Source organism: Schistocerca cancellata, chromosome 3, assembly GCF_023864275.1.
Source record: "Schistocerca cancellata isolate TAMUIC-IGC-003103 chromosome 3, iqSchCanc2.1, whole genome shotgun sequence".
In the NCBI taxonomy this organism is placed as follows: domain Eukaryota; kingdom Metazoa; phylum Arthropoda; class Insecta; order Orthoptera; family Acrididae; genus Schistocerca; species Schistocerca cancellata.
The window spans coordinates 198811773-198827044 of NC_064628.1; the positions used below are offsets into that span (position 1 = coordinate 198811773).

At 37.8% G+C, this 15272-nt stretch overlaps 1 protein-coding gene across 1 annotated transcript in view; it reads right to left on the bottom strand.

Moving 5' to 3' along the window:
* Window positions 1-15272, bottom strand: part of LOC126176222 (glutamate receptor ionotropic, NMDA 2B) — a 922500-nt gene that overhangs the window by 23434 nt on the left and 883794 nt on the right. The window contains exon 15 of the mRNA XM_049923366.1: window positions 14435-14539. Within this exon, the coding sequence (XP_049779323.1) occupies window positions 14435-14539 (105 nt within the window). The remainder of the gene's footprint in view (window positions 1-14434; window positions 14540-15272) is intronic.

Sequence of the window (15272 nt, forward strand, 5' to 3'; positions counted from 1 at the left end):
GTTAGATGAAGTGGCAAACTCCTTTGAATCACTTGAAGCATATAAAGAGACTTTTTGCTTTCTGTTCTGTTGATATGACTTAAACCACTCATATGCTGTTCCATTTATACCATAGAATTGTAATTTCTTTAACATTTTATCATGGTTCACACAATAAAATGCTTTGGATAAGTCACAGAATATTCCTACTGGTGACATTTTACTATTTAAAGTCTCCATTATGTGGACAGTGAAATTGTATATTGCTGTCTCAGTGGAACAGCATTTCTGAAATCTGAACTGTGATTTACTAAGTGTCCCATTACTGTTGAGATGGCTAACCACTCTTGAGTACATTACTTTCTCAGAGATTTTTGAAAATGCTGTAAGCAAGGATACTGGCCAGTAATTATTGACATCTGTGGTTTCCCCCTTATTATAGAGAAGCCTGACAATGTCATATTTTAACCTGCCTGGAAAAATATCCTGAGTCAGTGATGCATTACATATGTGACTCAAAACATCAGCTGTAATTGCTCCACATTGTTTAAATAACTTGTTAGAGATGTCATTTACTCCAACAGAACATTTATTTTTCAAAGATTTAATAATTTTCCTTATTTCACAAGAAGTTGTTAGATGAAACTTAATCTGACTAAAATTTTTCAAAACTGTCTCTTCCATGTACTGCCTAGCTTTTTCTTTTGCACTATTCTCATCAATTTTTTTCTCTTACACTTAAAAAGTGATGGTTAAATACATTGGCTACCTGTGTACTGTTGGTTAAGATGGTCTCATTCTCGTTAACAGTAATACTACCTACCCCATTGGTTACTTTTCCTATCTCCCTTCTAACAACATTCCATATTGATTTGATTTGACTGCTGGAGTTGTTAACTTCTTCTCTAACATACATATTTCTTGATTTCCTTACAACTTTTCTCAGTATGTTACAATAATTTTTATAGTGTAAAACTATTTCTGGATCTTTACTAGTTCTTGCTGTCTCATACAGTTTTATTTTTCTTTCTGAAGACACTTTAATATTTGTAGTAATACAAGGTTTCTTTGAAAAGTTTGTGGTGTTATATTTAGTAATTTTCTTTGGAAAACAATGTTCAAAAAGGGATATAAATTTATCAAGAAATATACTGCATTTATCATTAGCATTTGTCTCATTATATACATCTTCATGTTTACATTTCCTAAACTTTCTCTGAAGTGATCTATAGATACCAGGTTGAGCACCCTCACACTTTTACTTAATGGTTTCTGAAGTGTACACCCTGTTAGGTTTTGTAAGCTAATCAGTTGTGCATCATGGTCAGATAATCCATTTACCACAGGGAAAGCATGTGTTTGTTCTACATCCTCTTGCTGTACAAATACATTATCTATTAGAGTACTACTGTCCTGAGCTATACGTGTAGGGAAAATGATCACTGATTCTAAGTTATATATTGTTAACAACATTTCTAGTTCACTTATCCTATCAGAATTGCTTGGAAAGTTAACACTGAAATCACCACAGATTAATAACTTCTTTTTGTCTGACAGACAGCATAATAGGGTGTCAAACTTTTTCACGAATAACTCCCAATCTCCTAGTGGAGACCTGTACACTGTTGCTAATATCAACACAAAATTATCTAGCTGAAGTTCACATGCACAAATCTCAAAGTGCTGATCAACACAAAATTTGCTTACTTCAACAGTTCTTTATTTATACCCTTGCTTTATGAAAATGGCAACGCCTCCTTTATCCATACTAGATCTACAAGTGTAAGATGCTAAATTATACCCATATATACTGACATTTTCCATCCCCACAGTTACATGGTGCTCAGACAGACGAAGTATATCAATCTCATTCTTATTTTTGAGATCATCTAAACACATTCTCAGCTCATCTACTTTATTTTTTATTCCCCTGATATTTTGGTGAAGTAAGTTGATACCACCTTTAGCTTTATCCCTGTTTGCTGTGCATGAAGTTTCTTTTCTTCTATTTTCCTTGGTTGCTGTCTGTCTGGAATTTGGCTTTAACCTAAAAAACCTGTCTGCCTGATCCCAATAACCACAGGGATCACCCCTTGTGTGACTGTGGCCCCCTTACAGTATCTGCTAATAGAGAAGCTAACTTATCTTTCCTTTCCTATTAAGGTGCAGGCCATGTGCAGTGTAACCCCACCTACCAATAGCATCAACTGGAACAACACTCATGTGAGACTTTGCCGGTGTCTTGAGCATCCTGTTTAGCTCAGTGTTAACACGCCTTATAGCAGTGTTTACCCAGGGCTGATTATGGCGCTGAAAGACCTCCACAAACCCCACATTCCAGTTTCTGCTCCTTTTATGCAGGTCACTCCTAATACTATATCTTGGATTCATAGCCAGGCTGTTTCCTGCTCCCCCAACTATAATTACCTGATCTTCCTTCTCAAAGTCTTTACATAGGTGACCTAAGTTTTGGTTTCACAAAACTTGTGACCTGGTAATCTGTCCCTAATTTCTCCTGAAGATGTTGGCCCACACCCCTCCCATGACTGCTACCGATAAGCAGAATTCTTATTTTCCTATTCTGTTATGCCCTGAGAATCCTATCATCAGTGTGTAACATGCAGTGTCTTTTAGTTGCATATTATTCATATGTACACACAATTCTTAGCTATGGCATTCGTTTTTGGGGAACAAATGCACAAAATATGAACACAGTTTTCAAACTCCAGAAAAGAGCCATAAGAATAATATCCAACAATGCTAGTCGAGCTCATTGTAAGGATCTGTTCAAAACACTGGGGATTTTAACTGCTCTATGTGAATACATTTAGCAGTCAATTACACACATCAAAAATAACATTTATAATTACTGCACAAACAGCTTTGTCCATGACCATGCAACAAGAGATAGACTCAACTTACATTTACCAAGAAAAAAATAAACATAACACTCAAAACAGCATTTTCTACCTAGGAATAAAACTGTACAATAAATTACCAAAAGAGATTAAAGAAATTGCAAAAATACACTTATTTAAAGTGCAGCTAAGTAGTACCTGTCATGCAATACATTTTATACATTGAAGGATTACTTAGATAAAACAGAGTAGGGGTTTGATAAAAAAAATGTTATACAAATAAATAACAATAATAATGATTATAAAACATTCAACATTCCAAATAACACCTTCACTTTTTTTTGTCCCTTCTATTTTCCTTTCTAGAAATACTTACCCCAAGCTATGCATAGCAAAATACTAACACCTCTTTCTGAGCTCAACATCTCACTCATTATGGAGGTATGCTGACAGTGTTTTTCAGGATAGCAAATGGGAAGTTGCAGTACAGAAAATGGCCCAGAGATCACCAGTGTGTGTGTGTGTGTGTGTGTGTGTGTGTGTGTGTGTGTGTGTAGTGAGTGAAGTGTTATGAAACAACATGTGTATAGTGTGTGCAGTGATTGATAGTGAGATATGAGTGAACAGTGTGGCATTACATTATTTAATAAGTTATTTGTAAAAAAGTACTGTATACCAGGAGTAAATCTGGTGATTGTCTCTAACTCTCTAACTAGAAGTCTGTAAATATATGTGTACACGAATTAGCTTATTTTAAATTGGTTTAAACTTGTAAGTACTTTGACATGTCCTATATCCATGTAAAAAGAGAGCTATAGATGAATAAAGCTACTACTACTACCAGGTCCTAGAATGCTGCCCTGAGGTACTCTGATTGGTACAGTCTGCATGTCCGATCTGTACACAATGTTTTGATTTTTATTATTTGCTGAGGTAAATTCTACTACCTGTTTTCTATTGTGGAGATATGACTGATGCCATTTTAATGCAACTCCTCATTTACCTATAGCTTCTAGTTTGTGTAGCAAGATATCACGATCAACAGTATCGAATGCCTTGGAAAAGTCCAAATTTATTCCTACTGTACTGTTATTTCTGTCAAGTCCTATTACAATGTTTTTGATGAATTGGGTAATTGCTTTTTCTGTACTCATGCCTTTGCAAAAACCATGTTCTGTTACAGAAAAGAGATTGAATTTTTTGGGGTAATTTGTAATTATATTTTTCATGACAGTCTCTATTATTTTTGAAAATACAGAAAACTAAGCTATTGGTCTATAGTTTTCCACATCATATATATCACCCATTTTATACAATGGTTTCATTTTTGAAATTTTTCATCTTTGTGAGAATGCCCCTTCTGTTAATGATATGTGAGAATGGTTCTGCTATGACACTAGCACATTTAATTATGACTGAACCTGGCACCTCGTCAGTTCCAGAGGACATTTTATTCTTCATTGTTTTTATTATCTTAAGAACTTCTAATTTATTTGTGGGACATAGCAATATTGAATTACCATGTTGCTTTATTTGAACTGTGGTACTATTATTACTAGCAAAATTTTTACTCAGATTGTCTGGAGTGTTTATGAAATAGTCATTTATGTAATTTGCTAGAGTACCTTTTCTGAGTAACACACCATGATCATCTTTTAATACAATGTCATCTTGCTTTTTAACACTTTTGTTTGTTTCTTTTTTTACTATATTCCATATTGATTTCAACTTGTTTGCTGTTCCTATGATTACTTTGTCAATGTGCATTGTCTTGTCTGTTTTAATTACTTTCTTATAAATTTTCTTATATGTCTTAACATATTCTGCAAAGTGTTCATCTTGATAGTCTTTTCTCAGTTGATTGAGAAGTTTTAGCTTTTGACGGGGTACTCTGATAGCAGGTGTTATCCATTGGCTGTTGTTTATTGGTATGACATTAATTCTTGTCAGCTTTTTTGGAAAACACATCTCAAATTTGGACTTGAAAGTTTTATAAAATTCATTGAATGATACATCAGTTGATGATTTTGAGAACATATCTTCCCAGGTTTCTTTTGCTAACCATTGAATAAAAATATTAACCTTTTCTGGGTAGAAGTGCCTTTTATATTTCCACTTGCATTTAACCACCTCAGGTACAGAAGAATTTATGTTACTAGTATGTTGTGGTCTGAAAGACCTAAGTTTGTGTTTTGTGCCTCAGTAACATCGTTTTTGATATTTGTAATGATATTATCTAATAGGGATGAAGATGACTCTGTTATTCAAGTGGGGTTCTGTGAAGAGTGGTTTAATGTGAAAGCTGTTTAGGATACTCAAAAGCTGTCTTTTTTCTTAATTTTCAATTAACAGGTTGATGTTAAAATTCCCACATAGTAATAAGTTAACATCATTGTTATACAAAATGTTTAGCACTGCTTCTAAATTTAAAAAAAAAAATATGTTTTCTCACATAATGTTGACCTGTATATTAACATGACAGTTAGATTTTAATACTTCTCCTCAGATTTTAGCTCAATGGCACATGATTCAAAATGTTTCTCGATATTTAGGTGGTATGTTTCAGATCTAACTTTATACTGCAACCCAGCCCTAGTGTACATGCATACTCCACCACTTTTACAAACATTGTGGCAATAATGAGATGCTAACTCAAAATTGCTTATATTTATAAGACTTAATTCACTGAGCCTGCACCAACATTCTGATAGACAAATACAAGAAATATCTACAAAGTAGTTTATGGCGACTTCTAATTCTAACACTTTATTCTTCAGACACTGAATGTCTTGACTCATTATCTTGAAAGTTTTGCAAGTATTTGTTATTTTGTCAATAACTGGTGAAGTGCTACTTTGTTGCTGATTTTTGACACTTATCTGCAATTTTTCAGGCTGATTTGTCAGAATCTCTTCCTTTTCTTCTTTTGGTGCCATAAAAAATCATCATCATTAAGTGAAGCAGCTGTACCTAGCCTTTGGCTCCTCCTCAGGCAGTGTTGATCAGCTGCTACTGTTGTTGGGAGTTCAGTGGCTGCTACTGTTGATGCTGTTGGTGACATGCTTTCACGTACAGTGAGTGCATTTGCTTTTTTTTTTACTGACACTGTTTCTGCTGGAGGAGGGCTGCTGCTGTAACTGATGTTGGTTTTACCTCAGCCACTGATGGTTCTTCTGCTGTTGATGTAGGTTTAGTTGTTATTGCTGTTTCTTCTGTTGTTGTTTTTGTGTTGTCGGTGGTGATGGTGGTGGTGGTGGGTGGGGAGTGGGGGCGGAGGGGTGGTACTGCTGCTGCTGTCATTTGTGTTGTACTTTCTGCCACTGGCTTTGGTAATTTTACTGACACTGCTGTTTGTGTTGCAGATATTTGCAGGTGCCTCTTGATTTTTACCAGTAATTTCTGGGTCACAATTTCCTTCCTTGGACTGTTCAAGTGAAGGCCATGTGATGTGTGAAACCTGTGACCAATGTAGCTAATATCAATAACATCAATGTTTTTGAATTGCTTGCATATATCAGAAAGAAGGTCATTGGTTGCTCTGATCTCCTTATTTACGCAAGACCAACGTGGCAAATCGTAGTGGTGGAGAATGGTCACAAAGAGAATGTTTTTGTGTGACATATGAACAAGTTGTTTCCTTAATTCTGATCAAGCTGTGGACATTTTGTTTCTGTACATATTGTTTGAGTCACTAAACAGAGCTATAAAGACACCTGAAGATAACTCCATAATTTCTGAGAGGGGCGCTCCTGGCTTGACAAAGCTCGTGGCTTTCAAACTGCTGTCTAATTAACACATGATGCGATTCTGCATCCATGGCTATCAGCTAGAATATAAAGTTTCATCAGGCAACCACGAATTTTTTGCTGCGGCATAGGTAAATGTTGTAGTATGCAAGTCTTCAGGGGTGCAGAAACGGCTGGTTTAAGTATCTGAGTGTTTTCAGTAGCATTTTATGATGCAGAGTCGTCACTTACACTATTTTGGATGTTATATTGGTTTTTTAAAGGAATTGGTGAATATGGTAATTCTCTGCTGTTACCGGTATCACATTTCCACTCCGATATTGTGTTTTCAGGTGTTTTTTGTGATGGACTGAGTTTTTTGTACCGTAAATTGAGCTCTCTTTCACATACAATGCATATGACACCATTTTTGCCTCCTCTCTCATAGTTTTTACACACACTATAACTTGTTTTAGTGTTGATACAAGTTCTTGTATCTGAGTGAAATTTATCATAAAATTTACTTGCATTCTGTGTGCCTTAGTTACAGTTATGTTTTAAAACCTTTATCTCCTCCAATAAGACAGAGATTTAGGAACCAGGTTTCAAATTTTAAGACATTTACAGTGACAGATGTGGACTCTGACCACAATCTATTGGTTATGAACTGTAGATTAATTATGGAGTTATCTTCAGGTGACTTTATAGCTCTGTTTGGTGGCTCAAGCGATATATACAGAAATGAAACATCCACAGCTTGCTCAGAATTAAGGAAACAACTGGTTCATACGTCGCACACAAACGTTCTGTTACCCAAGGATTTCTACTAGGCCTCGTCTTTTACCTACTTGATCCTCTACTGCCTTCACTATTTCATCCCTCAAATCTACCCATTCTTCTTCTACTGTATTTCTTTCCCCCATCCCTGTCAATCGTTCCCTAATGCTCTCCGTGAAACTCTCTACAACATCTGGTTCTGTCACTTTATCCAGATCACATTTCCTCAAATCCCCACCTTTTTGCAGTTTCTTCAGTTTTAATCTACAGTTCATAATCAATAGATTGTGGTCAGAGTCCACATTCATTCCTGGAAATGTCTTAAAATTTGAAACCTGGTTCCTAAAACTCCATCTTACCATTATATAATCTATCTGGTACAGGTAAAGAAAAGTGGATAAAAGCAAGAGAAGAAGAAATAATTCACTTGAGAAGAATGACACTTTTAAGTTGGTGAATCCAAAGGAGGCAATAGGGAAAGAGATCTTGACAAGTAAATGGATTTTTAAGGAAAAGCTAGGCTGCTTGTCATAGGTTTTGAACAAGAAAAGGATATAAGTTATCGGGAATTATTCAGCCCAGTAGAGATATCTGTTCACTAAGACTGTTATTAACTGAAGCTGCAGAGAATAATTTTCATATGAGAGTGTTTGATGTGAAAACAGCCTTTCTCTATGGGAAACTGGATGAAGAAATTTTAATAAGGATAAAAAGTGCTGGCGAGATTTGTTTTTTGAAGGTAGTTCTGTGTGGACTTAAACAAGCTCCATCCAGATGGAATAAAAATTTTATAGATTTCCTAAAAATAGGACTAATCTACTCAAAATCACATCAGTGCACATTTAAAGATGTAACTGAAGGAATGTATATGGCTAATCATAAAACAAGACTTGGAGAAAATTGAGAAATGTTGAAGAAAGTTAAGAAGAATTTTGAAATGTCTTGTAAGAAAATCCATATATTTACTTAGGGACACAAATACTGTAGAGACAAGATGAAGGAATATTTCTACACCAAGAACAGTATGTGAAGAAAGTACTAGAAAAATTCAGTATGATTGACTGCAAGACCAAGAAGGCTCCATTAGTACTAGAGGGGAAGTCAGATGAAGAAAATCAAGAAAATGAAAACAGTAAATTTCCTTACAGTGAAGCCAAACGAAGTTTCCTTCATTCATCATGTAAAACCAGACAAGATCTTCACAGTCATTTAGGAGAGCCACTTCACAGTAGAACCATAGAGAAAATATTACCAAAATGTCAAAAGGACTCTGAGATACCTACCAGATACAAAGAATTATGGTCTTTTTCATAAAAAGATAGATTATGGAGAAGATGACACTATTGATTTGAATGTCTACTGTGACGTCAATCATGCACAAGACTAATGAAACAGGAGGAGTACAACTGTATACATTGTTTTTTCTAATGGTGCCGCCATTAGTAGGTGATCCAAGAAATGAAGTGTTGTAGTTACTTCATCAACTAAAGCAGGCTATATTTCAGTAGTAAAATATGTGAAAGAAATAAAACGTATCAAGAACCTACTGCTAGAGCTATTCAGAAGAGAAGTGAAGACCATACTTCATGTAGACAATCAAAGTGCTATCTAGGTGATCAAATCAGGACAGACAGTTAGATGAAGCAAACACATAGACATGAAATTCCACTATGTTAGTGAGCCATACAGAGAAAATTTATTTGAGATAAAGTACTTTAATACAGAAAAACAGTTGTTAGGTATACTTACCAAAGCTCTGCAAAGATTAAAGTCTGAGAAATTTAGAAATGCTACTGTAAAACAACTACCATAACTTCCTTTTAGAAATATATACACAAATAACAGTTTTATGTGTGAATAACTAAAAAATATAAAAGTCTATAAAATATGGGAAAGGCAACCACTTACATATAGAGGATTGCTGTACGGCACACAGAAACATATAAAGGAAACCAGTTAACACTAGCTTTTGAGTTCTTGCTCTTTTTCTAGTAAAATTAAACACAGTCACAAGGAAAACCAGACTTACACAACTGAGATAGCATCAGGACTGGTTACTGAAAATAATTACTGAAAGCAGTTGCCTGGGTAGATAGGGAAAGATGCATGAGGCAAGAAGGGGTAGCAGGTCAGTGTAAGACAGGTCTTTCATCAGATAGCTATGGCACAACAAGACAAAAAGGATAGATCATATAAGGAATACAGACAGTGAAAGGGTGAAGAAAGGAGAGAAATACGGTGATAAAGAGGCAGACAGGGAGGGATATGGCAGCAAGAGAGGGGAAGAAAACCAATGTGCACTCTGTGTGCATACCGGGGGGAGTCATTCCAGATGTGGAAAGGGTCCTTCCAGATGCCATGAAGGGTACAGGGTGCACCCATCTGCAGGTGGTCGCTCATGTCGGCACCAATGATGTGTGTCGCTATGGATCGGATGAAATCCTCTCTGGTTTCCGGCGGCTATCTGATTTGGTGAAGACTGCTAGTCTCGCTAACGGGATGAAAGCAGAGCTCACCATCTCTAGCATCGTCGACAGGACTGACTGCGGACCTTTGGTACAGAGCCGAGTGGAGGGTCTGAATCAGAGGCTGAGACGGTTCTGCGACCGTGTGGGCTGCATATTCCTCGACTTGCGCCATAGGGTGTTGGGGTTTCGGGTTCCGCTGGATAGGTCAGGAGTCCACTACATGCAACAAGTGGCTACATGGGTAGCAGGGGTTGTGTGGCATGGGCTGGGCGGTTTTTTAGGTTAGATGGCCTCAGGCAAGTACAGAAAGGGCAACAGCCTCAACGGGTGCGGGGCAAAGTCAGGACATGCGGGGACCAAGCAGCAATCGGTATTGTAATCGTAAACTGTCGAAGCTGTGTTGGTAAAGTACCGGAACTTCAAGCACTGATAGAAAGCACCGAAGCTGAAATCGTTATAGGTACAGAAAGCTGGCTGAAGCCAGAGATACATTCTGCTGAAATTTTTACAAAGGCACAGACGGTGTTTAGAAAGGATAGATTGCATGCAACCGGTGGTGGAGTGTTCGTCGCTGTTAGTAGTAGTTTATCCTGTAGAGAAGTAGAAGTGGATAGTTCCTGTGAATTATTATGGGTGGAGGTTAGATTCAACAACCGAGCTAGGTTAATAATTGGCTCCTTTTACCGACCTCCCGAATCAGCAGCATTAGTGGCAGAACAACTGAGAGAAAATTTGGTATACATTTCACATACATTTTCTCAGCATGTTATAGTCTTAGGTGGAGATTTCAATTTACCAGATATAGACTGGGACACTCAGATGTTTAGGACGGGTGGTAGGGACAGAGCATTGAGTGACATTATACTGAGTGCACTGTCTGAAAATTACCTCGAGCAATTAAACAGAGAACCGACTCGTGGAGATAACATCTTGGACCTACTGATAACAAACAGACCCGAACTTTTTGACTCTGTATGTGCAGAACAGGGAATCAGTGATCATAAGGCCATTGCAGCATCCCTGAATATGGAAATTAATAGGAATATAAAAAAAGGGAGGAAGGTTTATCTGTTTAGCAAAAGTAATAGAAGGCAGATTTCAGACTAACTAACAGATCAAAACGAAAATTTCTGTTCCGACACTGACAATGTTGAGTGTTTATGGAAAAAGTTCAAGGCAATCGTAAAATGCGTTTTAGACAGGTACGTGCCAAGTAAAACTGTGAGGGACGGGAAAAACCCACTGTGGTACAACAACAAAGTTAGGAAACTACTGCGAAAGCAAAGAGAGCTTCACTCCAAGTTTAAACACAGCCAAAACCTCTCAGACAAACAGAAGCTAAACAATGTCAAAGTTAGCATAAGGAGGGCTATGCGTGAAGCATTCAGTGAATTTGAAAGTAAAATTCTATGTACTGACTTGACAGAAAATCCTAGGAAGTTCTGGTCTTACATTAAATCAGTAAGTGGCTCGAAACAGCATATCCAGACACTCCAGGATGATGAAGACATTGAAACAGAGGATGACATGCATAAAGCTGAAATGCTAAACACCTTTTCCCAAAGCTGTTTCACAGAGGAAGACCGCACTGCAGTTCCTTCTCTAAATCCTCGCACAAACGAAAAAATGGCTGACATTGAAATAATTGTCCAAGGAATAGAAAAGCAACTGGAATCACTCAACACAGGAAAGTCCACTGGACCTGACGGGATACCAATTCGATTCTACACAGAGTACGCGAAAGAACTTGCCCCCCTTCTAACGGCCGTATACCGCAAGTCACTAGAGGAACGGAAGGTTCCAAATGATTGGAAAAGAGCACAGGTAGTCCCAGTCTTCAAGAAGGGTCGTCGAGCAAATGTGCAAAACTATAGATCTATATCTCTGACGTTGATCTGTTGTAGAATTTTAGAACATGTTTTTTGCTCGAGTATCATGTTGTTTTTGGAAACCCAGAATCTACTATGTAGGAATCGACATGGATTCTGGAAACAGTGATCGTGTGAGACCCAACTCGCTTTATTTGTTCATGAGACCTAGAAAATATTAGATACAAGCTCACAGGTAGATGCTATTTTTCTTGAGTTCCAGAAGGCGTTCGATACAGTTCCGCACTGTCGCCTGATAAACAAAGTAAGAGCCTACGGAATATCAGACCAGCTGTGTGGCTGGATTGAAGAGTTTTTAGCAAACAGAACACAGCATGTTGTTATCAATGGAGAGACGTCTACAGACGTTAAAGTAACCTCTGGCGTGCCACAGGGGAGTGTTATGGGACCATTGCTTTTCACAATATATATAAATGACCTAGTAGATAGTGTCGGAAGTTCCATGCGGCTTTTCGCGGATGATGCTGTAGTATACAGAGAAGTTGCAGCATTAGAAAATTGTAGCAAAATGCAGGAAGATCTGCAGCGGATAGGCACTTGGTGCAGGGAGTGGCAACTGACCCTTAACATAGACAAATGTAATGTATTGCGAATACATAGAAAGAAGGATCGTTTATTGTATGATTATATGATAGCAGAAAAAACACTGGTAGCAGTTACTTCTGTAAAATATCTGGGAGTATGCGTGCGGAACGATTTGAAGTGGAATGATCATATAAAATTAATTGTTGGTAAGGCGGGTACCAGGTTGAGATTCATTGGGAGAGTCCTTAGAAAATGTAGTCCATCAACAAAGGAGGTGGCTTACAAAACACTCGTTCGACCTATACTTGAGTATTGCTCATCAGTGTGGGATCCGTACCAGATCGGGTTGACGGAGGAGATAGAAAAGATCCAAAGAAGAGCGGCGTGTTTCATCACAGGGTTATTTGGTAACCGTGATAGCGTTACGGAGATGTTTAACAAACTCAAGTGGTAGACTCTGCAAGAGAGGCGCTCTGCATCGCGGTGTAGCTTGCTGTCCAGGTTTCGAGAGGGTGCGTTTCTGGATGAGATATCGAATATATTGCTTCCCCCTACTTATACCTCCTGAGGAGATCACGAATGTAAAATTAGAGAGATTAGAGCGCGCACGGAGGCTTTCAGACAGTCGTTCTTCCCACGAACCATATGCGACTGGAACAGGAAAGGGAGGTAATGACAGTGGCACGTAAAGTGCCTTCCACCACACACCGTTGGCTGGCTTGCGGAGTATAAATGTAGATGTAGATGTAGATGTAGGAGAAACTAAAGGAGAGATATGGAAAAAAGAGGGAAGAGGGGGAGATAGCGAGAGAGAGAGAGAGTGAGAGAGAGAGAGAGAGAGGGAGAGAGAGAGAGAGAGAGAGAGAGAGAGAGAGAGAGAGAGAGAGAGACCACTTGGGGAGGGGGTGGAGGAGGAAGAGTGCTGTGAGAAGGCACTGGTACACAGGAAGGGTGGGGAAAGACTGGTGTGGGCTGAAGAGGAAAGGGAAAAGATGGGGGGGGGGGGGGGCAATGTAAATGAGTTAGCAGAGGTTTAGGCTGGGGCCAGGGGGAGGGGGAGGGTCTTTCCAGAACTCCAGCATATGCTACACTTTCACAATCCCCCTGGCCTATGGCCTGAGCCTCTGCTAACTTCCTTCCACTTTACCACCTTACTTTTTCCCTTCTCTCTTCTGTTCACACTAGTCCTTCCCCTTCCATATAGTGTACTGCCTTCTGCCATGACTCTTTCATCTGTGGCCCCCATCTCCCCATCTCTCTCTCTCTCTCTCTCTCTCTCTCTCTCTCTCTCTCTCTCTCTCTCTCTCTTCCCCTTTCCCTTCTCACCACCCCTCTCCCTTATTCTCTCTCCTCTCTGTCTCACTCTTCATCATCACCTTCCTCTCCTTTTCTCCTATCTCTCTCTACCCTCATCTGTCTGTCTGTCCCTTTTATGCTCTGCCCTCTGACTTTCTTTTGTCTTATTGTGCAGTTGCTGAGTCATCTGGCAAAAGACCTGTTATCTCCTCCTTGCCTCGTGCATTCTTTCCTATCGCCTCCTCACCTCCATCTATGCAGACAACTGCTTTCAATAATTGATATTCAATAATCAATCTTGATGCTACATTGGCCACATACATTTGGGTGTATGTTTGGTTGTGTGTGTGAATGTGTGTACTCTTACTAGAAAAAGAGCAAGAGCTCAAATGTTAGTGTTAACTATTTTCTGTTATGTATTTCTGTGTGCCACAAACCAGTCCTTTGTAAGCAAGTAGTTGCCTTTACCTTATCTTATGTGTTGTTTCAGCCAAGAATTTTCATTATTGCTGTAAAAAATGTAACATGTATGACTAAAATATGTTGAAAGAAACACTGATTTCATGGGTGCAAAGATGAATGAGTTAAACAGTTTGTAAAATGCAATGTTTGCTGTATGGTGTTTTAAAGGCTGGCAACATGAGTAATGTGAGAGTGCATGTTATCTGGGGGTACATGTACTGTTTGTATCTGTTTGTTGTTGGTGTCAAGATATGTTAAATAAAATAGGTTATGTAGTGCAATCAATGTGTGTCTCATAAATTTATTTTCATAATACAATGATCACATAAAAATAAAAATACAACACTGGAAATGAAAAATAATTTTATCTAAGTTTAAGAGAGAAAACTGTGTAGTAATAGTAAGGAATTGTGATGCACATATTTTTCACTGATGGATAAAACTGTGAAATATACCTGAACAACTGGTTACTGCCATCAAAGTGACCAGAATACTCTGTGGAAGTAATATGATTTCTTGTCATGTCACGGTGTTTCAGGACATCAGTACTGTCCATAATTCTGCAACATATGTAAATTGAAATTATATTATCTCAAGTATTATTTAGGATCTAATTACCATATCTTTGTGTACAGAATACATGTGTTTTATATACTTTCTGTTTTGAACTTTATACGCATTTTTCACATATTCAGTGTAAAATCTCCTTGTGTATAAGTTGCCCAGTCACACTTCAACATCTGAGGTGATAATGTTAGTGACCTGAAGCATTAATGCATAGTAAAGTAAGAAGTAAATACCTAGATAAAGTAGTAAATAAATAAATATTTATTTGTAAAAATTGTTGACTCAAGCTATACCTAACAATTATAAACATGCAGTGCTGCTGTTGCTGTGGCTCTTTCATGCACATTCGATAGCTTAACTAACACAAAGTACCATGATGTTTTGAATGGAAATATTGCAATCGTGCTTCGTAGGAAGCAGTGTGCTAAAAGGGGTACATAATTGATAAGCTTGCCTTATTTTTTTTTTAAAAAAACATTACTAAATATGCCATCAAACAAATTCATGCATGGCACTGAGTTTATATAGAATATCCCTGACTCAAGAGAAACCACACATTTTTTGTTTCATGGATGAAGTTGTCACTAACGTCTTCTGCAGGATTAACATAACTGACAATTTTTATTGCATGTTTTTGTAGGATGCACAGTTACTAAAATATGTAGAGGAATTCTTAATTGATTTAAAAACATGGTAAACACACAGAAAAAATTTTCAGACATGCTT